Genomic DNA, 25,489 nt, shown 5'->3' with positions numbered 1-25,489 from the left:
GATTTGCAGTGGTATGATACTCCTTCCATTTCAACATGATCGCTTGCACAGTGCTTCTTGGGATGTTTAAAGTTTTGGAAATCATTTTGTATCCAAATCGGGCTTTAACCCCTTAACGACCAGGGGTATTTTTGGTTTTGCATTATCATTTTTCCCTCCCCTTCTTTCCAGAGCCATATCTTTTTTATTTTTCCATTTATATGGCCATGTGAGGGCTTATTTTTTGCAGGACGAGTTGTACTTTTAAATGACATCATTGGTTTTACCATGTCGTGTACTCGAAAACGGGAAAAAAATTCCAAGTGCGGTGAAATTGCAAAAAAAAGTGCAATCCCACACTTGTTTTTTGCTTGGCTTTTTTGCTAGGTTCACTAGATGCTAAATCTGAACTGCCATTATGATTCTCCAGGTCATTACGAGTTCATAGACACCAAACATGTCTATGTCCTCTTATCTAAGTGGTGAAAAAAAATTCCAAAGTTTGCTAAAAGAAAAAAAAAAAATTTGCGCAATTTTCCGAGACCCGTAGCGTCTCCATTTTTCATGATCTGGGGTCGGGTGAGGACTTATTTTTTCCGTGCCGGGCTGACGTTTTTAATGATACCACTTTTGTGCAGATACATTCTTTTGATCGCCTGTTACTGCATTTTAATGCAATGTCTTGGCGACCAAAAAAACGTAATTCTGGCGTTTTGAATTTTTTTCTCGCTACGCCGTTTAGCGATCGGGTTAATGCTTTTTTTTATTGATAGATCGGGTGATTCTGAATGCAGCAATACCAAATATGTGTATGTGGGATTTTTTTTTACTGTTTTATTTTGATTGGGCCAAAGGGGGGTGATTTGAACTTTTAGGTTTTTTAATTTTTTTTATTTTTAAACATTTTTTTTTTTACTTTTGGCATGCTTCAATATTGGAGGCTAGAAGCATGCACAACCCGATCGGCTCTGCTACATATGGGCAATGAGCTGATCGCCGGAGCCCTCATCAAAGCAGGGGAGATGTCTGATGACGTACTGTGTCCGTCATTGGACATTAAGGAGTTAAACTTCTCCACAACAGTATCACGGACCTGCCTGTTGTGTTCCTTGGTCTTCATGATGCTCTATGTTCTTCAAACAGAACCCTGAGACTATCACAGAGCAGATGCATTTATACAGACACTTGATTACACACAGGTGGATTATACTTATCATAATTAGTCATTTAGGACAACATTGGATCATTCAGAGATCCACAATGAACTTCTGGAGTGAGTTTGCTGCACTGAAAGTAAAGGGGCCCAATAATATTGCACGCCCCACTTTTCAGTTTTTGAATTTCCACAAAAATGTCAAATAACCAATACATTTCATTCAACATCACAATTGTGTCCCACTTGTTGATTCTTCACCAAAAAATTACATTTGGTATCTTTATGTTTGAAGCATGATATGTGGGAAAAAGTTGAAAAGTTCCAGGGGGCCAAGGCACTGTATAATTAACTTTGGAACTGGTACAGTGATCTTGCAGGTACATGGGATGCTCAGGTGACAGTTGCCTCAACACAAAGGAGGGAGAGTTTCCAAGGTCCCAGGACATAAATATATACACAATACGATTAGCATTTACCAAATTTTTCATGTTGAATTGAATACACAATGTAATAGTGGCTGAATAGCTGTAGAGCGGAATAAAAAAGTTAGTCTTTTTTTTAATTTTGCCTCTCCGTTGTGGAGATATTAGCAATCAAATATTTGGCAGTTAAGAGTTAAGACCAAGTAGGTGCTATTAGTTTTCTCTAGGGGGTGTACTTTTGCCTCATGCATGATACTGACCAATGATAAGCAGGCAGTAACATAGGAGTGTTGAAGGACCAGTGATGATATCATCGGGGTCACATAACCCGAATCCTGCCAGCTGGAGTGTGCAGCCTAAATAACCACTGATTATATATTACACAGCAAAGAAGTGTATATGGCTCCACAATTCAGCATTGTGTAATATATCTTCAGTGTTTATTTAGGCTGCACACTGGCTGGCAGGACCTGTGGAATGTATATCAAATGGAAAGAGGGGGCATATCTAAAGAATAATATAATGCTGTCTGCATTGAATGCAGGGCAAGAGTTAGAAGTGTTAAAGCCAGTAATGAAGTACGGCTTGCAAAGAAGACCAAAAGCAGCGAAAAAATAATTTTGGGGGGTATGTCAAATGCCAAAGAAAAGTCAAAGATACTATTGGATTTTTACAGGATGAAAATGGTGAAAGTAGTGAAAAATGATGTTGAGAAGGCCGAACTTTTAAATTCCTATTTTGCATCTGTGTTCTCCAAGAAAGCAAATGTAACATCAACTGATCTTCACGGTGCCATCGAAGGAATAAAAAAATCCACTCTATACATAAAGAGAGAGATGGTGAGGGAACACTTAGCTAATTTAAATTAATTTAGATCTCCTGGCCCAGATGAATTACATCCTAGGGTACTGAAAGAGTTAGCAGAGGGAATTGCAGAACCACTAGACAGAATCTTTGAAAAAATCTTGGAAAACATGAGGAGTCCCAGAAGATTAGAGAAGGGCAAATGTTGTACCTATCTTCAAAAAAGAGAAGATGGAACCAGGAAATTACAGGCCAGTGAGCCTTCTATACCAGGAAAGATATTTGAACAAATTATTAAACAGCCTGTATGTAAGTACTAGAATTAGAATACGGTAATTAACCAAAGCCAGCATGGGTCTGTAGCAAACAAGTCATTCCAGACTAATCTAATTTTATTCTATGATGGAATCACTGACTGGGTGGATCAGGGAAATACGGTAGAGCTCATACTATCCTTATTGAAAAAAATGACCAAGTATGGGATTGACAAGGCTACGGTTAGGTGGATTCATAACTGGCTCAGTGATTGTGGTCAAAGAGTGGTAAGAAGTGGTTGCACATCCAATTGGAAAAATATTTCAAGTGGGGTACCACAAGGCTCTGTTCTGTCCCCAGTGTTGTTCAACATTTTTATAAATGATCTAGATAGGGAACTCAAGGTAAACTAATCAAATTTGCACACGATGCAAAGCTAAGAGGGATAGGTAATGCTAGAGAAGACAGAGAAAGGATTCAGAAGGATCTAAATAAGCTTGAATAATGGGCAGCAACTAATAGAATGGTATTTAACAGGGAGAAATGCAAGATTCTGCATCTGGGCAAAAAAAACGAAAATGAAATCTATAGAATGGGAAGAATAGGAACGGTTAAAGGATCTGGGAATGCTTAGTTAGCAAAAAAAGGTTAGAGGAGATTTAATAGTGGTCTACAAATATCTGAAGGGATGTCAGTGCAGAGGGATCATCATTATTCTGATTTGCACATGGAAACACGAGAAGCAATGAAATTGAAAGGAAGAAGATACAGTTTAGATGTTAGAAAAAACTTTTTGACAGTGAGGGTGATCAATGAGTGGAACAGGCTGCCATGAGAGGCGGTGAGTTCTCCTTCAATGGAAGTCTTCAAACAGAGGCTGGACAAAATCTGTTTGAGATGGTTTGTGAATCTTGCATTGAGCAGGGGGTTGGACACGATGACCCTCAAGGTCCCTTCCAAATCTAACAGTCTATGATTCTATGTGATCCTGTTGAAATAACCACAGGTCCTTCTGCACTTATCTTGCTGCCTGCTTATTGGTCAGCGTCGTACAGGAGGCAGAAGTGAAAACTCTCTAATTTGGCTAAAATTGGCCAAAATTAAATCCTTAGGTACCAAATATCTGATTGCTAATATATTTGCAACAGAAAGACGAAATTAAAAAAAAAAACAAAAAAAAAAAACTTTTTAATTCCACTCTGCATCCACTATTACATTATATGTTCATTTAAACAAAAATTGGTTAAAGGTCCTCTTTCACAGCATAATAATCTCATGCTCTGAATTGATAAAGTCTTTAAGTGAATCTTGATGGAAGACTGACACAAGGGAGTATTTTCATAGCTAAAAGGACTTTCCTGAATCACATTATTGATAGTCTATTCTTAGGCCATCAATATCAAATCAGAGGATGTCCTACCCTTGCATAAAGCTGTTAGCACAAATGCTGTAGGTTTTTCAAACATTGAGGCCTCGTCAATCATCACACTGCTCCCTCTCATTGCACACCACCTACCCAGTAGCGGCTGCACTGTATTGCAGCGTTAGGACAGTAATGCAAATCGGCGCGCCACCAGCACTAGGCACAAGTCATGCAGCTAGACAGAGCAATGTACAGTACATGGTATATTACGGTGCTCTGTCTAGCATTAAAGAGGTTGCAGCCCCTTCAAACAGCTGATCAGTGCGGCGCCAACAGTCCAAGCCCTACCAATATTGTTCCTATAGCCTACGGCAAAACAAACACAACAAGTAAAGTTTTTTCCTCTTTACACGTTACAAATATCCTTGCTAGTGCAACACATGGCTTTCAATACCTGACTGACATGTCAGTGATTACAGAATCAATCTGTTTTACTCCCTGGGTGAATAGTGCTCAGTGCTAAAGGCAAGCTCTTGTAGCCGAGATTAAGAGTATATAGCATAATGGGTACATATAAACAGCTATGCTAAACTACAATACACACAACATAGAACTTCTAAAATATTCTGAACATTCTGTGATAGGAGAGATTTGCTTTGTCACCGCTAATGGCTCATTCAGCCTTGTGTGCAGATAACTATGCATGTTTCTGCACGCATATGACTAACATACCAAGTGATATCTTCATTAATAGTCAGTATATGAGAGTGTGAAAACTTTACTACTTTTTTGCATTGTCCCTAGGTGATGGCATCTTGCATAGGTTGGAGCATTTCTTTGAACTCAACAGGCAAGCAGAAGTAGGTCATATCCTCTTTTAACACCTGCCTGGCAAGTAAGTGCCCTAATCTCTATGGAAAGAGCAGAATGTAAAAGGGAAAAGATCTTAGCACACACCTACAGAAAGGTTAGGACAGGACAACTGTGACTCAAGGGAGCAGATGCTATAACCAGTCACTAAAGTTTCTACTTTTCTTCTTTCTAGCTTATTTAAAAGGCACCTTTAGACTAAGAACTTACAAGGATAGCTCAGAAATTATGACCGGGGTCTAATAATTTCGGTACATGTACAAAGTTTGCTCATAAGACAGGCCTCATTCAAAACTCCTGTACAATCCTTTCAAAGTTAAAGGGAATCTGTCACTCCTTTTTTCAAAAATATGAGCTGCCGGCACTGCCATCAGGGGCTTATCTACAGCGTTCTGTAATGCTGTCGATAAGCACCCCGATGTACCCTGAAAGAGCAGAGAAAGGAGTTAGATTATACTCACCCAGGGGCGGTCCGAGTCCGGTTCAGAGGGAGTCGCGCTCCGGCGCCTACCATCTTGTAGCAATGCCGTCCTCTTCATTCCTGCCCGTCGCTGCTACGGCACACTGCTCTGCCCTGTTGAGGGCAGAGCAGAATACTGCAGTGGGTAGGCGCCGGACCTCTCCTGGCGCCTGCGCACTGCAGGACTCTGCTCTGCCTTCAACAGGGCAGAGCAGTGCGCCTGCGCAGAAGCCACGTCAGGAAGGAAAGAAGAGGACGGCATCGTATGAAGATGGGAGGTGCCGGACCGGACGCCGGGGTGAGTATAATCTAACTTTTTTTTCTTATCTTTCAGGGTACATCGGGGGCTTATCTACAGCATTACAGAAAGCTGTCGATAAGCCCCTGATGTCGGTGCCGGCAGCTCATATTCGAAAAAAGGGGTGACAGATTCCCTTTAAATGCTCGTGCGATACTTGATAAGGTGGCTTTCTTTCCTTTCCAGGTCTGTGGCCACCACTAGTGGTTCTAATATGTTTTGACCAAAATAAGAGCAGCCCCCTATTTTTTATATAGATTGTTACATTTTTTTTTCTTTCTCTTACTGTTTAGTCCCCATAGGGGACTTGAACCCGTGATAACATTTATTGCCCTACCATGATATTACAGGATATTGCGAAAATCTCAGTCTCCTATTGAGCCCACCCTACGGTTGAGCTTCAAAGGAGAACCAAGATGACAGTGATGGGGGGCTTCAGCAAACACCCAGCTGTCGTAGTAACCCATTACTCCCTGGCGAGGGGACCAATGGGGTCTAGTGCAAGGGTGCACCGATGCATTCCCTTTAGATGCTGCTGTCAGGACTGACAGTGACATTTAAATGGTTAACAGTCACGGCCAAAACTTGTCATCAGCTGTGGCTGTTAGAGACATATGCTGGCTAAATTATATAGCCGGTCTCTTCCGCATGTGAAGGAAGCACAGGTCAAGAGCCCCCTGTATACCTGAGGACCTCTTTCCAGGATGTAAATACAAGGTTCTTTTGTGAAAAAAAGATGACAGTAGTAAGATCTCAATAATTGGACAATGGCCTAATTTGAGAAATATCAATGTATTAAATATAAAAACACTTTAAAGAAGAGGATCTATATCCTCTCCAGGCATGTCTGGGTTAGTAAATAGTTGTACTCCTTAATAAATATCAGTTCTTAAAATTGTAGAAAGATGTATTATTTGAAGGAGTTTTACAGAAGTTTTGAAAATGACCTCTCTAGAGGAAATGACTACCACAGAAAAAAAAAATACTACTTCTAAAATCATTTTTTTTTAAATTATTAAAAAATTATTGAAAACATTGTCTATACAAACCTTCAGCATTGAATGATAGTAATTAGGAACAAAAGGCAAGAAGGTATACCTTTTGGTTGGAACTATCTATTGTTTGATACTGCTTTATGCTATCTCACACTAGCTTTACAAAACATGCACGTCACTTTGGTGTGGGTTATACCTGTGGATACGTAGCTACATACATGGGATGTGTATTTATCGAATTCCCGGACTTAGTAGTCTGCCCATAATTTCTTATTGGTTGTATACCACACAGTAATACTTAGACTGTGTCTGCCACCTCGGCAATTGGCCACAGTCTTCATTACTAAATCTACCTATGAGACAACAATATTTTGGTTCTTCCACTTTCACCCTGTTTTCCTTATAGATTAGGGCCTACTAGGGTACAAATAGGGGTGAGCAGATGTTGAGCAGGGGCACTAATCATTTGAATAGGATGCCAACCTCCGTGGTCAGGCAGGCATCTTTCTTTGAGGGACTTTCTAAAGGACATTAAGGCAGGCCATCAGTGGTCATCTAACCCCTATGTAATTTGGTGCTGTAAAAATAAATATATAGGTAGATCTACTTATATTTTTTTTCCAGATTGCTATCATTTACTTCTGAATGTTTGCATTGACAACCTATTTAATAATTTCAAATAAAAATTCTGATTTTAGAAGTAGTTTTTTTCCTGTGATTTAGTCTCCTCCACGTACTGCGTTATCTATTTGGCTCTGTGTGAGAACACCCTGATGTAAATTTATTCATAAAATTCTAAGAGGAATAACAGAGGAATGGTGCATTGCAGAGTTCTAACAAAAGATGCTCCAGGTTTGTTATGGGGAACACATTTATTTACTAAAACAAACATGTCAGGAGAGCTGACAGATCATCTTTAAAGGAATTCTCCAAGAATCTGATAAAATTACCCAGATTCCGTAATTAAAACTGCAGCCCAACTGCAGACTTGCTTCTTGTAAGTAGACATACATACCTTTTCCCTGGCTGACTGAACACAGAGGGATGAGGCTAGAGAGAAACAATTCTCTGTTCCAAGTCAGCAGAGAAGATTTATTTCCTCCAATGTCGCATCCCTTTCATTGGCTCACAGAGATATGGGTGCTTACGATACAGTTCCTCTGTCATTGAGACACAGGTCTCAGGAGCATGGTTTCTTCAGACTGCAGTACATCATGAAAAGTGACAAGGACAGGCTGCCATTTAAATTACGTGACGAGAATCATTTTATCATATTCTTAGTGAACTCCTTTATGTCATTAAAGTGACAATAAATAAAACTGCACTTTCATGCTCTGGGTATGAATTAAGTGACTTGAAGATACATCCAAAAATCCAACCTGTATTGTTACAATTAAGACAAGAGTAAATGTGACATGTCTTTCTTTCACATTGCTTAAATATTTTAGAAAAGACTACATTTCACCTCAAATACAGAATGTAAAAATTATGTCCTAAAATTTTTAGTAAATAAATGATCCTTTGGTAAACAGCAAAAGGAAAAATTAACTGCTATTTTAATAAATTACTTCATCCTTTTACAGTTCTTAAAAAGTTGCCAAAAACGTGAGTAAAATTTACATGCACATATTGCATTTCTTTAACAGAGTCATGTGATAAAAAGTACAAAAAAGAACATCCAAAAGGCAAAAATAATTTTTATAGGTAGAATAAACATGATATCAAAGTATTTATTTATTTTTATTGCTTGATAAATTATTTGTGGAACTGGCATATCCTGATACCAGTCTGCAAAAGTCAGAAAGCTTTGGAAGGTGAATCCCACTCGTTTCTGTGGAACTAGCTTCGCATAATACTGCCATTATAAGGGCAAAGGCACTGTAAGGAAAATGTCTATTGAAACTCAGCGACTCAAGAGTTTTAGCTTGGTAAACCAACTAACCAGTAGCGAGGGCTCCGCTGTGGTATTTTTTGAAGTTGAAGCGGTAGTTGGTTTCTTGGAACTTTCCTCCTGGTATGGCATTGTTGCACTAGTGTGTAAGTCCATATTTAGAAGACCACGACTGCCCCTTATATAGTCTGTTCCTCTGATTAAATGCCTATCAGTTGATCTGGTAAAAAAATTTCTAGATGATACATTTTCTTCTATGATTGGTGCTATCCTTTCGTTACTGAAATATCTGGATAGTGCTTCATCACCTTAAAAAGAGAGACAATGCAAGGACCTTTAACACATAAAACATGTGATGTGTTTTCTTGTGTCAGTAAATACAATGACTAACAATAAATGACTAGTTGCTAAGTATTAAGTACATTAAGTCCTTAGTGGCCAATCAAGAAAGTTCCTTAAAGAGAACCTGTCATCGCAATTTAACCTGTTAAAGTAAAGATATGGCCATAATGGCCCTGTTATACTGGTTAAATATATACCTGAAGTGAAAAATCCAAAGCCTGGTTTTTGTTTAATTTGCCTTTGAAGTTTTAGTGCAATAGCCTCTTCGTGCACAGCGGTGGAACTGTAGGTAAGGTCTTCGGCTCTGTCTTTTTAAAATTTTGTGGGGACATTCATGTACCAGCGTCCTGCAGCAAATTGGTGGAGGGGGTGCATGCCCAGTCGGCGGGCTCCAGCAAAATGGCTCCGTTGGCTGTACATGCGCAGATTGGGATCTCAGCTCAATGACAAGCCGAGAAGTCGATCTGTGCATGCACCATTTTACTAGAGACCGTAAGGTTAATCTGAGGCTATTTTGCATGCAAGGGCTGCGCTAGCATAAAATTTAAAAGCGGAGGCTCGTGTAAATGTGGAAGGGTCACGACAGAGCTGAAGACCCTACCCCCAGTACTGCCCTACAGTCCTGCCCCAATGTACAAAGAGGCTATTGCACAAAAACTCTAAGGTGAATTAAACAAGAACCAGGCTACTTATTTTTTAAGTACAGGTAACCATTAAAATCAATATAGCAGGGCCATTATGGTCATATCTTAACTTCAACAGGTTAAATCGTGATGACAGGTTCTTTCTAAAGGAAATGTGTAATTTCTTTTTACAACAATTGAACAAAATGTAAAGTATTAATTTTAAATAAAAAATAAATCTTTACACTTTTTGATACTATAAAATATGAAAAATGATTTAAAAAGATTTGATATTTTAAACACTATCAGCTGCTGAAATTTGCCATAAAAATATTGTGTAGTATAAGCTCAATTAACGACTACAGTGAATGTGGGCATGTGTGTGATATCCTTCCTCCCTTCCCATTCTGGGTGTATTATTATTATTATTATGCAGTTATATAGCGCCATTTATTCCATGGCGCTTTACATGTGAAAAGGGGAAATATAGACAAGTATAATAAACATGTGTAAGACAAGGGACACACAAGTACATAAGGAGAGGGGACCCTGCCCCCCGAGGGCTCACAGTCTACAGGGATGGGTGAGGATACAGTAGGAGAGGGTAGAGCAGGTCGTGCGGTGGTTCAGTAGACCGAGGACCAATGCAGGCTGTAGGCTTGTCGGAACAGGTGGGTCTTCAGGTTCTTCTTGAAGGTTTCCGTTGATGGAGAGAGTCTGATGTGTTGCGGCAGAGAGTTCCAGAGTATGGGGGAAGCACGGGAGAAGTCTTGTATGCGGTTGTGGGAAGAAGAGATAAGGGTGGAGTAGAGAAGGAGATCTTGAGATTATCGAAGGTTGCGTGTGGGTAGGTACCTAGAGACTATGTCACAGATGTATGGACGGGACAGGTTGTGGATGGCTTTGTATGTCATGGTTAGGGTTTTGAATAGGAGCCTCTGGGCAATAGGAAGCCAGTGAAGGGCCTGGCATAGGGGGGAGGCAGGGGAATAGCGGGGAGACAGGTGGATTAGTCGGGCAGCAGAGTGTAGGATGGACTGGAGCGGAGCCAGAGTGCTAGAGGGGAGGCCAGAGAGTAGAAGGTTGCAGTAGTCGAGGCGGGAGATAAGAGCATGCACTAGTGTTTTTGTGGTTTCGTGGTTGAGGAATGAGCGGATCCGGGAAATATTTTTGAGTTTGAGGCGGCAGGAGGAGACGAGGGCTTGGATATGTGGTTTGAAAGAGAGCGCAGAGTCGAGGATCACCCCAAGGCACCAAGCGTGCGGGACTGGGGAAAGAAAGCAGCCACTGACATTGATGGATAGGTCTGGTGGAGGGGTAGAGTGAGATGGGGGAAAGATGATGAATTCTGTTTTGTCCATGTTCAGTTTGAGAAAGCGAGCAGAGAAGAAGGCTGAGATAGCAGGCAGACATTGTGGGATTTCAGTCAGTAAGGAGGTGAGGTTGGGTCCAGATAAGTAGATCTGCGTGTCATCGGCATAGAGGTGATACTGCAAACCGTAGGATTCTATGAGCTGTCCCAAGCCAAAGGTGTAGATGGAGAATAGTAGGGGTCCTAGGACAGAGCCTTGAGGAACTCCAACAGACAGGGGGCGAGGTGAGGAGGTGGTGTGTGAGAGGGAGACACTAAATGTTCGGTCTGTTAGGTATGATGAGATCCAGGATAGGGCCAAGTCTGTGATGCCAAGAGATGAGAGAGTCTGTAGCAGGAGGGAATGGTCTACGGTGTCGAAGGCAGAGGACAGGTCCAGGAGAAGGAGGACAGAGTAGTGTCACTTGCTCTTGTCGGTTAGCAAGTCGTTAGTGACTTTAGTAAGGGCAGTTTCAGTTGAGTGATGCAGTCGGAAGCCAGATTGTAACCTGTCAAAGAGGGAACAGGAGGAGAGGTGGGAGGACAGTTCAAGATATACATGCTGTTCCAGTAGTTTTGAGGCGTAAGGGAAAAGAGATATCGGGCGATAGTTAGACACAGAGGATGGATCAAGGGAGGGTTTTTTGAGGATGGGTGTGATTGAGGCATGTTTGAAGGATGAGGGAAAGACACCATTTGTAAGTGAAAGGTTGAAGAGGTGTGTTAGAGATAGGATGAAGACTGTGGCCAAGTTAGGGATGAGGTGAGATGGGAATGGGTCGAGGGCACAAGTGGTGAGGTGTGATCTTGACAGAAGGGTGGAGAGCTGATCTTCTGTCATGGTGGAGAAGCTGGCTTTTGCAGAACAGGGCTGAGTGGCTAAGAGGGGCATTGGGGGCTGCGGGCCAAAGTTTTGTCTGATCTTGTCGATCTTTTGCTTAAAGAAGGAGGCAAAGTCTTCAGCAGAAATGAGAGGAGGGGGAGGAGGTGCTGTGGGACGGAGTAGAGAATTGAAAGTGTTGAAGAATTGTTTAGGGTTGTGAGACAGGGAGGATATGAGAGATGCCAAGTAAGTTTGTTTAGCAGCAGAGAGCGTGGACTTAAAGCTTGCAAGGGACTGCTTGTATGCTCTGAAGTGCTCAGTAGAATGGGTTCTCTTCCATCTCCGCTCAGCGGCCCTGGAAACCCGTCTCAGTTCTTTGGTCAGGCTGGTCAGCCAGGGCTGCCTGTTGATTGTACGAGTTTTGCTCTGCGTGAGGGGGGCAGCCGAATCAAGTGTTGCTGTTATTGTGGTGTTATAAAAAGTGGCAGCAGCATCTGTGTCATGAAGGGAAGCTATGTCTGTAAGAGGGAGAAGGGACTCAGAGTGATTGTAAATTGAGGTGTTTGAGATTCCTGCGAGGGTGAGCGAGTTTATGGAACGGGGGTTGCGCAGTAGGAGAGGAGAGGGAATAGAATGTCAGTAGGTTGTGGTCAGATGGGGGGGTGAGTTATTGAGATTAGTGAGGGAACAGAGACAGGTGAAGATAAGGTCCAGCGTGTGACCATCTTTGTGAGTGGCCGCAGAGGACCATTGAGTGAGGCCAAGGGAAGCCGTGAGCGATAGAAGTTTAGAGGCAGCTGGGGTGGAAGTGTAAATGGGGATGTTGAAGTCGCCCATGATGATGGTGGGGAAGTCAGCAGAAAGGAAATGGAGTAGCCAGGTGGTGAAGTGGTCGAGAAAAGTGGAGATGGCTAGTTCTGGGGGGCGGTACATGACAGCCAGTTGGAGGGGGAATAGATGCGGACAGAGTGCACCTCGAACGACGGAAAAGTAGCGGAGGGTGGCAAAGGAATTGGGGTAAAGGAGCAGGTATCGGAGAGGAGCAAGCCAACTCCTCCACCACGTTTGCTGCTGGGGCGAGGGGTGTGAGAGAGATGGAATCTGCCATAGGAAAGCGCAGCTGGAGAGGCTGTGTCAGAGGGAGTGAGCCAGGTTTCAGTGATGGCAAGGAAGGAGAGTTTGTTGGTGATAAAGAGGTCATGGATAAACGATAGCTTGTTGCAGACAGAGCGTGCGTTCCATAGTGCTCCATGTAGGGGGATCGGGGGAGTGGGGGTTGGATGAATAGGTATAAGTGTTGTGAGTTCATTCTCTGGTTCACCAGTTGTGAGTTCCCCTTCTGGACTCCCTCTGGTGGTGACGGGAGGTGGTGCGGCTGGTTTGATCGGTGGAGATCTGCCACCTGAGAATGAGGATGACGATTGGATCTCAGGATTCTCAGATTGGATTTAAGACAGCCGACGCCCTATTCAGTTGCTGGTGATTCCTTCTGGCTTGTCAGCTCTTCGTTTTCAGCTCTGTTCCAGTCATCTAAAGCTAAGTTTTTCTGCTAATGTTCACACTTGATTTTGTTGGTCTATTCAGTTTTTTGTGTGGTCTGCCAGCCCCGACTGGGGGCTAAGCTGAATTTCCACTCTTATTTATCAGTATTTTGCCAATTGGCTTTTTGTCCCTTACTAGTTCGGTCTCTTTTTGCTCTGTCTCAGAATATTTCAGAGTGCTGATATAGTGGGAGAAGTCTAGTGACTTCAGGGTTAATTTTGCTATCAGAAGTGTTGGACATTATTTTTGTAGGGTTTTTTGCAAGTTGCAGACAGTGTCTTCTCTTTTCTTTCCTGTCTAGTTAGTTTGGGCCCCATCATTTGCTCAGCCTATTTTCCAGCCTGTGTTTGTGCCTTCATCTTGTTTCACAGTCAATACATGTGTGGGGGCTATCTATTCCTTTGGGGTCTGCTCTGGGGCAGTTAGTTTTCCCTTTTCTTGCTTTAGGCTTATGTAGTCCTCCGGCCGTGACGAGGCGTCTAGGTTCATCGTAAGCACGCTCCACGGCTACTGCTAGTTGTGTGGTAAGAGCAGGGATCTGCAATCTGCATAGTTACCAACCACTCTGGTCTTCTGTGGCTTAGCTTGTTTTGCTTTTTCCTCCTCGGTGACCCATTCATAACATATGAGGTTGTCATGGTTGCAAAAAAGTGTAGAGGATCGTGGCAGGATGTTAGAAATGAGTGTGGGGATGTGTTGAGGAGGGCCAGGATTTAGGGATACATCGCCAGCAATGAGGAGTAGTAGACAGAGCATTAGAAGGTGGGAGCAGGATAGGACATGATGTGGCCGTGTGTGTCTGGAGAAAAAGGATTGTATGTGGAGGAACAGTTGTGACGAAGAGGTGAGATGGCTGGGAAGGATGGAGGGGGAAATGACTAGTTCCTTACTGGGTGGAGGGATTGCAGAAGTTAGGGAGAAATAGAGTAGTATGGGGGTGATAGTAAAAAGAAGGTGAAACATTGTTGTAGTGTTATAGTCCGTTACCTTACAGTCAATTCCAGTCCAATTCTAGTCTAATTCAGAGTACTTAGAAATATGTACTTTGAAGTATGGATTTTGAAGTAGATGGAGCCGACTATGTCTGGAGCAGACCCATGGTGCTGAATATATGTGCAGCTAAACACAATCAGCCGTGAGTGAAAGTGGGGTGTGACTGCCCAGGCCAAATGCACAGAGTTAAGCAAAGGTCATAAAAGGGGGAAGGGGTTATACAGACCACTTAGATGTGTGGCAAAGATAACAGGAATGGAGTACAATTATGGATACAAGAAGATGGGTAAGCAATGCATACCATATAAAATACAATGCAGTTCACATGGGGCATTCAGGAGCCTGAGAGAGAGGGAGAATCCAGCAATGCATACCATATAAAATACAATGCAGTGTACATACAGTGTATGGAAATACGGTAAGGAAGAATGAAGTTTAGGATCATTTTGTTGGTGGCTGCAATGTGATACTTAGTTGTACACACTGTGTTGGGCTCCCTTCACACGTCCTGGTGAATTTGGTACTGGAAAAATCAGTTTTGTGAAATCCATGGTAAATGTCCATGTTCCATCCGTGTGTAGTATGTGACATCCGTGTGTTGCCCGTGTCTGTATATCAGTGTGCTGTCAGTGTGACACGTATGGACAGCACACTGTCAGCTGTTTTATGGCTACTGACATCAAGCCCAGGGGTTAGTAATGGAGAGGCATCTATTAGACACGCTAATTACTAACCCCAGATTATTAATATCAGCCCCCATAAGTCAGCTTTCCCTCCGCTGGCAATCAAAACTATGTAGGGACCAACACCAATTTTTAAATTTAATTCTTAATTTTACACAAAATGTGCATAGCGAGTGCTGAATACAACTCCCATCACTGTCGCCTGGTTGCGCGGAGCTCAGGGAGAGCAGGCGACAATGATCAGAGCTGTCTTCAGCACCCAAGGCTTGGGAAGAGTGCGAACTGTACTGCTTTTTCCCAGGGGCCAGTTCGTGTCACGCTGACACACGGATGTAATCCATGTGTCATCAATGTGCGAGACGTTACATGGCCCATGCTGCTGATGAAAAACAGACATGCCTGTGGGTTTTTCCCACGGACAAACAGTCCGTGTGACAAACCTGATATGTGGGCACTACCACTGAATCTAATGGGTGTGCGTTTGTCCGTATTTGCGTTCCTTAAAATATAGACCGCATACGGACACCTAAAAATGGACGCGTAAAGAGGGCCTTAGAAAGGTGGCCTTAGTGATCACCGCTGGCAGCGCCAAGTCTGCTAGTTTGAGCTCACTGTATCACATATGATAGGCTTAGATACAGGGCTTAGTGGACTGTATCACTCATGATAGGATTAGAGACATGGCTCTGCAGACTTTATTTCACATAAGATTTGATACAAGGCTCTGCAGTCTCTATCATACATGATATGATTAGATACACAGTTTAAGAGATTGAAACACACAATAGAATTAGATACACAGCTCAGTGAACTTAACCATAAGATAGATAACTACATAGCTCAGTGGACTGTATCTCACATGATAGCATTAGGCACATGGACCAGTGGAATACATCACACTTGACAGGATTAGAGACACAGCTCAGTGCACAATTACTGTTATTTGACTGGAACCGTCATGCCATTGCAGAAGATGTACTCAAAACACAGTAATGATATATAGATAGATATATATATATATATATATATATACACACACACACACAGACAGTGGGTATGGAAAGTATTCAGACCCTTTTAAATTTTTCACTCTGCTTCATTGCAGCCATTTGGTAACTTCAAAAAAGTTAATTTTTTTTTTTCATTAATGTACACTCTGCACCCCATCTTAACTGAAAAAAACAGCAATGTAGAAATTTTTGCTAACTTATTAAAAAAGAAAAACTGACATAGCACATGGTCATAAGTATTCAGACCCTTTGCACAGTATTGAGTAGAAGCACCCTTTTGAGCTAGTACTTCCATGAGTCTTCTTGGGAATGATGCAACAAGTTTTTCACACCTGGATTTGGGGATCCGCTGCCATTCTTCCTTGCAGATAATCTCCAGTTCAATCAGATTGGATGGTGAATGTTGGTGGACAGCCATTTTCAGGTCTCTCCAGAGATGCTCAATTGGGTTTAGGCCAGGGCTCTGGCTGGGCCAGTCAAGAATGGTCAGAGTTTTTCTGAAGCCACTCATTTGTTATTATAGCTGTGTGCTTAGGGTCATTGTCTTGTTGGAAGGTGAACCTTCGGCCAAGTCTGAGGTCCATAGTACTCTGGAAGAGGTTTTCATACAGGATATCTCTGTACTTGGCCGCATTCATGTTTCCTTCAATTGCAACCAGTCAGCCTGTTCCTGCAGCTGAAAAACACCCCCATGTTTTGATGCTGCCACCTCCATGTTTCACTGTTGGGATTGTATTGGGCAGGTGATGAGCAGTCCCTGGTTTTCTCCACACATACCGCTTATAATTATCACCAAAAAGTTCTATCTTCCTCTCATCAGACGAGAGAATCTTATTTCTCATAGCATGGGAGTCCATGTGTTTTAAGCAAATTCTATGAGGGCTTTCATATGTCTTGCACTGAAGGAGGGGTTTCCGTCGGACCACTCTGCCATAAAGACCCAACTGGTGGAGGGCTGCAGTGACAGTAGACTTTGTGGGACTTTCTCCCATTTCTCTACTGCATCTGTGGAGCTCAGCCACAGTGATCTCGGGGTTATTCTTAATCTCTCTCACCAAGGCTCTTTTCCCCTGATTGCTCAGTTTGGCTGGACGCCAAGGTCTAGGAAAACTTCTGGTAGTCCCAAGCTTCTTCCATTTAAGTATTATGGAGACCACTGTGCTCTTAGGAACCTTGAGTACTGCAGAAATTCTTTTGTAACCTTGGCCAGATCTGTGCCTTGCCACAATTTTGTATCTGAGCTCTTTGGCCAGTTCCTTTGACCTCATGATTCTCATTTGGTCGGAGATGCACTGTGAGCTGTGAGGTCTTATATAGACAGGTGTGCGCCTTTACAAATCAAGTCTTATCAGTGTAATTACACACAGCTGGACTCCAATGAAAAAGTAGAACCATCTCAAAGAGGATCACAAGGAAATGGACAGCATGTGACTTAAATATGAGTGTCAGAAAAAAGGGTCTGAATACTTATGACCATGTGATATATTTCAGTTTTTTATTTTTAATAAATTTACAAAAATTTCTACATTTCTGCTTTTTTTCAGTCAAGATAATGAGAAAAAAATGAGCTTTTTTTGAATTTACCAAATGGCTGCAATGAAACAAAGAGTGGCATAATATGTACCCCAAGAGATCAAGAGACCTGCGGAGGATATAAATTTTTTTTTTTTATCATGCAGGGCTGGGGTATCTGTAGGAGCCCCAGTTACCGGAGGAAGCAGCACCATATTGTGACATAAGTTACTGCTATGAGAGACACATGGCGATCATGTGATTGCCAGGACTACTGGGCACTATATCATTTCCCCGGGGTACTTCTGTTGTCTCTTAGGGATCCAGCTATGGACCCAACCTGCTCTTGCTTGATTGCTGGAGCTGGAGTGCTACAGCAGCCTAGGAATCTGGGAAGTGGCTAAAGGGCTACCAATCATACCAATATTCTGCTGTTATGGCTGTTAAAAATGCTCTCCTTATCAGTAAGGATATTTAGACATTTTATGTACAGTATGCTAGGCGTAATTAAAATAAATATATGGTTAATAATAAAATATTAATGCATTAACTATTAACACAATTTTTTTTCTGTTGTAAAAAAGATGATCATTATTTCACCTTTTTTTCCTGTCAGTCTATGTCTCGAGTATGATTCTGTAGACACAATCCAGCTAGCTTCTGCAGGCATAGAAAGAGGACGAGGCTTACCTAATCGCATGGATAGAAAATAATTAATTAAGGAAACACAGTATATCAACAGACTAAAATAGACAACTGCATTTCTATAGTCTAAGGCCACGTGCACACGGTCAGTATTTGGTCAGTATTTGACCTTAATATTTGTAAGCCAAAACCAGGAGTGGGTGATAAATACGGACGTGGTGACGTGTTTCTATTATACTTTTCAGTTTTCTTAGAAGTGATCATATTCTGCATACCCGGTTCTATGGCTGCAGCAATATTTAGTTTAAAAAATACTTATTTTTTAATGTTATTTTGGGTTCAGGACAAAAAAAGAGCACTGATATATACTTTTAATTTTATTTTTCACCAGATTATCATTGGGACCTATCTGGTGGGGCCTGAGCACTATCTTGGTCTGTCTGACAGGGGTCCCAGTAGAAAAAGTCTGAAATTGCAAAAAATATGAATAAAACTGCAGAGGATAATCATAACTATTTTGTAAAGTAGGTAGGATGTATAAAGATATATATTTTTTCTGTATTTTGTAAAGTGTCATTTGTCAAAGTGTCAGCAGTGGGTAAAAAATGAGCACTAAGGCTAGTTTCACATTTGCGTATGGAGGAGCTGCGGACTTCCTCCGTGAAGCTCCGCCCACTGCCGCACCTCCTCCAGTCAGCTCCGCCTACTTCTGCATGCGGCCTGTGCACCCTATCTTTAACATTGGGTACACAGGTCGTGCGGATGTATGGGGATGCCTCCGTATGCGTCGTTTTGACGATGCGGCGACCCGCGTAGAACGCAACATGTTGGAATTTGATGCAGTCGCCGCATCGTCAAAACGATACATGCGGAGGAATCCGCATAACCTGCGTACCCAATGATAAAGATATGGTACGCAGGCTGCATGCAGAAGTATGCGGACATAGGCAAAGCTGACCGGAGGAGGTGCGGCAGTGGGCGGAGCTTCACGGAGGAAGTCCGCAGCCCTCCGCAGCTCCTCCATACGCAAATGTGAAACTAGCCTAATAAACTTTCGAAATTGTTAATTTTTTATTCTTCTCTGTTCCTCTGATGGTCATCTGCTTCCAACGCTAGGTCATGACACACTGCCTAAATGACAAACATTGGGCAAGGCAGTGGCATGGTTGTTTCTGTATATAAGGATGTGGCAGACAGTGTCTGAACACAATAAGACCACGTGTTCTCAATGAACAACATTATACACAAGATGCTAAAAGTGGCCTGGCAATGCAAATGTATTGAAAAGTTCATGAATTCCTGGCAAACTCTTTTAATAAGGGCTCACACTCATCATCGCAAATTAAATCGTTCCAATGTTGTTCCTGAAAAGCCGGACAAGTGTCATGCGAGTAAAATGTGATTTTTAGCAAGTAGAATCCATTTGACATGTGTATGGGATCTGTATGCAATGCGTTTTTAACATCAGCTTTTACATATAGAAAATTCTCATAATGCGAGCAGTGATGTCAGTAAGGTGACCAGGGTTCATCGGCTATGAACTCCGGTGGTCTTACCCAGTTAACACTACACACTGCAGGAGCATAATTACATTGCTGTCTCAGTGTGTTCCAACTGGCTTGCTGAGCAATCACATCATGCTACAACAAATCATCTTAATGTAGCAGAGCTGGAGCTTTTCATGGCACAGTATCACATAGGGATTACCTGCGGACAGGTGAGGATTATGTTTGTGTTTTTGGTTTTATTTTGATATAAATAAATGGGTAAAAGAAGGTTGGGAGTTTTTATGTCACATAAAGGGCTTAACTCTGTGTTTATCTGTATTACATTTGACTATGTGGTTAGTAAGGGGGTGTCTTAACCCCTATGCTTGAAGTCAGCTGACATTACAAATCTGACATCAACCCCAATACTATTACCCCACTTGCCACCGCACCAGGGCAAGTGGGATGAGCGGAGGCTAAGTGCCAGAATTGGCGCATCTAATGGATGCACCATTTCTGGGGTGGTTGAGGGCAGATGCCCTTAAGCCCCCGTCACACATAGCGATCTCGCTAGCGAGATCGCTGACGAGTCACAAGTTTTGTGACGCAACAGCGATCTCACCAGCGAGATCGCTGTGTGACACCTATCAGCGACCGGCCCCCCTGCCGGTATCGCTGATCGTTGATGGAAAGCCCTGGACATTTTTTTCATCGCTGGTCTCCCGCTGGCCAGCACACATCGCTGCGTGTGACGGGCGGGAGACCAGCGATTAGCGCACTGGTAGCTAAGGTAAACACAGGGTTTCTAAGCAGTGCGCTGTGCTTAGAAACCCGATGTGTACCTTAGTTACCAGCGCGCTGATGCAGGGAGCTGGTAACCAAGGTACACATCGGGTTTCTAAGTGACGCGCGCTGCTTAGAAACCCGATGTGTACCTTAGTTACCAGCTCCCAGCATCAGTGCGATAGTAACTAACGTACACAGCGACGCCACGCGCTCAGCGTCGCTGATCGCTGGTGAAGCTGCCTGTTTGACAGCTCACCAGCGATCATGTAGCGACTCCCCAGCGATCCTGACACGTTGATATCGTTGTTGGGTTCGCTGGTGAGTCGCTATGTGTGACGGGGCCCTTAGCCTGGGAGAGGGCCAATATGCATGGCACCTTCCCAGGGTATTAAGATCAGCCTACAGCTGTCTGCATAGCCTTTGCTGGTTATTAATAATAGGGGGGACCCCACGTCATTTTTTGGAGGGGTAACTTCTTGTTAATAACCAGTAAAGTCTAAATAGACAGCTGTAAGCTGATATTAATAACCTAAGAAGCTCCTTGTTTATTACCCCCTTCCTAGGCTATAAACATTATCCCCCAGCTGTCGGCTTTCTCTCAACTGGAAATGAAAAATATGGGAGACCCCACGCTATTTTTTCCTTTTATACTATCTATATATCTGTTCTATTCTGATGGTTCAGGCTGTGAATTTGCTATACTCGGCTGATGAAATGTTGGTTTTCTATGAGATGGATGAGTAGAAATTGCATGGCACAAGCATGGTCTGTGTGCTGTACATTTTCTTTCTCTCCCCCACTGACTTGCATTGCTGAGTCTCATCCGATATACATGGCCACTCGCAGCATGCTGTGATTTTTTTTCTCAGTCTGATCCAAGCTGAGAAGAAAATAGCAGATGAACACAGAATCATTAACTAACACTAGTCAGAGTGAAATCTGATTTTTTATCAGATTGCACTCGTCTGTTTTAAATGCAGATGAGTATGAGCCCTTAATAATATTTTCATATAATAGGAGAAAGCAGTATAAATAATGGGCACAGTTCAAACTTACCATACATCGGAGTTTTGTCTCTTAGTTTAGCAGGTTGGACGTGCACTTCAATCGGATATGTGGGCAGCTGATCTGAGTCTGCAATAGTAAACCTCCTTCGACTTTCATGATCAAGGAAAGAGTTTGGAGATTCAGAACCTTTTGATCGTGGATGCGAATCTCTGTAACCACTGTAACTAAAACTCATTTTCTCATCTCTAAAAACAGAAGAAAACATGCTTTATTATATAAAATACAAATGATACTGCTTAATCTATTTGTATTTCGAGTATAATGCATTACACTGTTTATTGTATAAAGCCAATTTCCCCTCTCTTTGTAAGCCTTGGATCAATTCTTCCAACCCCAGATTTAGATTTCGTGATCAGTGGTCATTAAACAACTGGACCCCTGGTCCACACTGCAGATCACTTGTGCAGGGTTTATTCTACAGCACCGGTAAAACATGGCACTGTGGATTAAGACCCCTGAAAAAAGTCTTAAAGTGTATTTCTACAGTTTCATGAGAAAACTTAGGTCATAAAACAATGAAAACACAAATCATGCTATTTTCCATCAAACGCAACCTAATTTAATATTTTTTGTTGAAGGGAATTTAGGCCAACACTACATCAGTAATACAGCAAGTCTGTCATACTTGGGATCTCAGAAAAATTGTAATGAATGCTGATTTGACAATAATCATGTTGACAGTAGAAATACAATGTAAAATCACCAAGTCCCTTGTTAAAAAGGCATAAAACTCAAATTCAAATACCATCCAATACTGTGTACATGTAAAATTTATATTAATCTTATGAATTATTACTTTATATGTACCTTGGGGAGTAAGGAACTCTTGGTGGTGGAGGAATGTAAAGATCAAGAATTGCTGGCTTCTCTTTCTTCAGTGAGTTATCCAATGTGCTTTCTGGAGACTGTGTTGTAGTGGGTGGTGGGCTTGTCTACAAGTACAAGAAAGAAATACATAATTCTAAATAATTGTGTTAGAGATGACAGGTAGTGAATGAAGGAGAATTGCTGGTATGAAGATCTTAATCTTTCGGTTGATCCTACGATTATGAGTTGCCGATATTCCAGTGGCCAATACTTGAGAAATCAAGCTCATTGCAATGGTTAACTCTAGTTCCCTCTGGACTCCATTGTACAACAATTTGTCAAAATGTAAAATGATTTCTGTATTATTATGATTGCCCTTTATGTTATTGTTATTAAAATCGTGCAGGTGTGGTGAAATAAATCCTTGTCAAAGGTGCTAATATTATACACTGTATCTAAATTATTAAAGAGATTAAACCTTGGTACTGCTTTTCACAGTTGTAATATCTTGTATTGAGGCTAGTCATACACCTTAGGCTAGTTTCACACTAGCGTTTCACTGACCTGTGTTGCTGTGCGCATGGCCTCCGCTAAGCTCTGCACCCGGCCGCGCCTCCTCCTGGCAGCTCCGCCTATGGGCGTATGACGCTGCATGTGACCTGCGTACAATATCTTTAGCATTGGGTATGCAGGCCGTGCTCAGGTATGAGTTTGCCGGCGCATGCGTCCTTTTGACGGTGCGCCGAGCGCAACAAAATGCAACACGATGCGTTTGGCGCAGGTCGGCGCACTGTCAAAAGGACGCATGCGCTGGCAAAAGCTTACCTGCGCACGGCCTGTGTACCCAAAGCTGTACGTAGTGTGAGACAGTTACTCAGCCAGCAGCTATTCCTCCCCCTCCAAACACATGCAATCCAAATCTTGCTGAATGTGCATGTGAAAAGAAATCAGTAAGTATGTTAAAATCAAACATGCACGCTCCTTCATTCACCTGATATCTGTTCTTGGGACACCCCCATTCATTCTGTGCACACAATGTGAGAGCACTCTGCAGACTTATGCACTCCCAACTTGTACTGCAAAGTGGTCTATTGATATGAAAAAGCAGCTGTGCTTTTCTATAAAGTTGAAAAAATGAAACTAAACTCATTTCACCCTGACAGTGGACTCCTAAATGAAGTCCTCTGGATATATTTCATGACGACACTAGAAACTTTTCTCCGCACTTAAGTTAATATGTGTGGTTCATATGCTGTGTGAGCTGTGCAAAAGCTGGTCAGCCAATCCAGCTGTTATCAGCATCACTGAGTGTTTATGACCACCTTTAAGGCCCCGTCACACCTAGCGATGCACCAGCGATCCCGACAACGATATGACGCGGTCAGGATCGCTGGTGCATCGCTAAGTGGTCGCTAGTGAGCTGCCACACAGGCAGATCTCACCAGCGACATAGCAGCGGTCGGGGGTCGCTACTTACCTGTTAGACGAGGCGATGAAGACGTCCTCCCGCCCGCGTCCACGCGTCGCTCGTCTCCACAGCAGGAAGCCCAGCAGGAAGCTGACGACGAGACACGGTCCAGGCTGTTCTCGTGCGATCAGCGATAATCAGTGGGGGAGCCGGTCGGAGGTAAGTATCACACATAACGATATCGGTAGCGATATCGTTGCTGCGTCACAAAACCAGTGACGTTACAGCGATATTGCTAGCAAAATCGCTTAGTGTGACACAGGCCTTTAGTCCAGTTACTTCCTGTTTGTTAATCCATTTTCCTTTATTTCTAAAGTGGATGCTTTTTTCTAACCTCACAAAACCTGTTTTACTTAAAGCGAACCTGCCAGCAGGATTTTGCTAAGTAAACTACAGACGCTATCAGGTTGGTGCCATTATACTGATTAATATGATAGCTGGGTGAAGAAATCCGTCTTGTAGTTCTTGTGTAATCAGTTAATGAGATACTCAGCTCTGGGGCGGGACTGTAGGCAGAGTTTTATCTTCCTGCTCTAAGCCAGAGAAACCAAGGAAAAACCTGACCACAGGCCACCCCAAAGCACAGTCTGTCTCTCTCTGTCTCTATGATGAGGAACATGTTTTGTAACATTTTAATCAGTTTAACACTGCCAACATGACAATGCATATAGTTTACTTGGCAAAATCCTGCTGACAGGTTCGCATTAACCTATTTGGTGTTTCAAATAGTTATTTTACAAAAAGATCAATTAGAGTCAGTGGAAATTGATTTGTAGGAACCATGTACTGACCATGTCAGTAATGTTGAAGCCTTGAGAACCACCTTTTATACGACAACATCTGTGGTCCGTTTTTGGTTCGCTTGTAAGTGGTACAGATTACTGATGTGATCAATAGATTTATACACACTCTAAAAGTAGTAATTAGTTTATCCTGCGCACCTGCACAAGAGGTGGTCTCCATCTCAGGTTTTTCAAAGGGGCAGGAGTGAAATTGAAAGTTCCTGTTGGTCTCTTTTTCAATAGCAGGGTAACTTCACCAGAATTCTCCCTCAGTCTTGCTACTAGATTCCTTAGTTGCCATCCAACCTTGAAAAGAACAATATGAAACAAGTTGTACTACAAGTTTAATGTAATATTCAATATAGTTATGAAGGTAACAGAACAAAGATAAGAAAATGTGCAAATTTCCTAATTAGGATCACATTTTTTCCTTCGAGAGAGAATAAGAAATAGATTGTTTAAATAAATGTGATATTAATAAACAAATTCTCCTGCTAATGAGTGTATAATGCTGCACTGCCCACTCACTAGGACAATGCAACATCCTAAGTCAAGTTAAAAGGTGCTTTTCCATTAGCCATATGCCACGAAACTGACAATCTTCCTGGGTATCAGTTAGCCAGTTCCAACTCTCTAAGGCCGGGTTCACAATAGCGTTTGAGTTCGCAGCGTGGTGCTGCGGACTTCTTTCCTTAAGCTCCGCCTACTCCCACATGCGTCTTGCGTACCTATCTTTAACATTAAAAAGAAACCCAGTTGCATAATGATGCCAGGGAAAGCAATAACACGTGGTGAATCTCCCTATAAAAAGGCTACACCAACTCCAATAAACATGGCAACACCGGAGAATAAAAGAGTACTAGGTGAAATTGATATTATAGAAAGGTAATCAATTTTATTCAAATAGAAAATACATGTATCTAAAAGGCATAGTAACAAAGTGACCATAGTGCACCAACAAACATACAGACAAAAGCAGGGACAACCCCTCTGAAAAACTATCCCCATTCAGTATAAGAAGACGAGGCCAAGTGACCCATGCTAATAAAGCGTACTAACAAAGTAAAAATTCAG

The 25,489-nt window shown here is 42.3% G+C and overlaps 1 protein-coding gene across 1 annotated transcript in view; it reads right to left on the bottom strand.

Moving 5' to 3' along the window:
• Window positions 1–8,140: 8,140 nt before the first annotated feature.
• The window catches only part of CNKSR3 (CNKSR family member 3), a 180,292-nt gene continuing 162,943 nt past the window's right edge, over window positions 8,141–25,489 (bottom strand). The window contains exons 9-13 of the mRNA XM_073585731.1: window positions 24,575–24,721; window positions 22,166–22,290; window positions 21,347–21,543; window positions 17,973–18,062; window positions 8,141–8,801 (exon numbers count right to left, since the gene is read on the bottom strand). Of these exons, the coding sequence (XP_073441832.1) occupies window positions 8,506–8,801; window positions 17,973–18,062; window positions 21,347–21,543; window positions 22,166–22,290; window positions 24,575–24,721 (855 nt within the window). The 3' untranslated portion in view covers window positions 8,141–8,505. The remainder of the gene's footprint in view (window positions 8,802–17,972; window positions 18,063–21,346; window positions 21,544–22,165; window positions 22,291–24,574; window positions 24,722–25,489) is intronic.

Source organism: Dendrobates tinctorius, unplaced genomic scaffold (assembly GCF_039654945.1).
Source record: "Dendrobates tinctorius isolate UK_male_01 unplaced genomic scaffold, ASM3965494v1 ptg000087l, whole genome shotgun sequence".
In the NCBI taxonomy this organism is placed as follows: Eukaryota; Metazoa; Chordata; class Amphibia; order Anura; family Dendrobatidae; genus Dendrobates; species Dendrobates tinctorius.
Note: the sequence above shows the minus strand (reverse complement) of the source record. Positions and strands in the feature narration are given on the sequence as shown.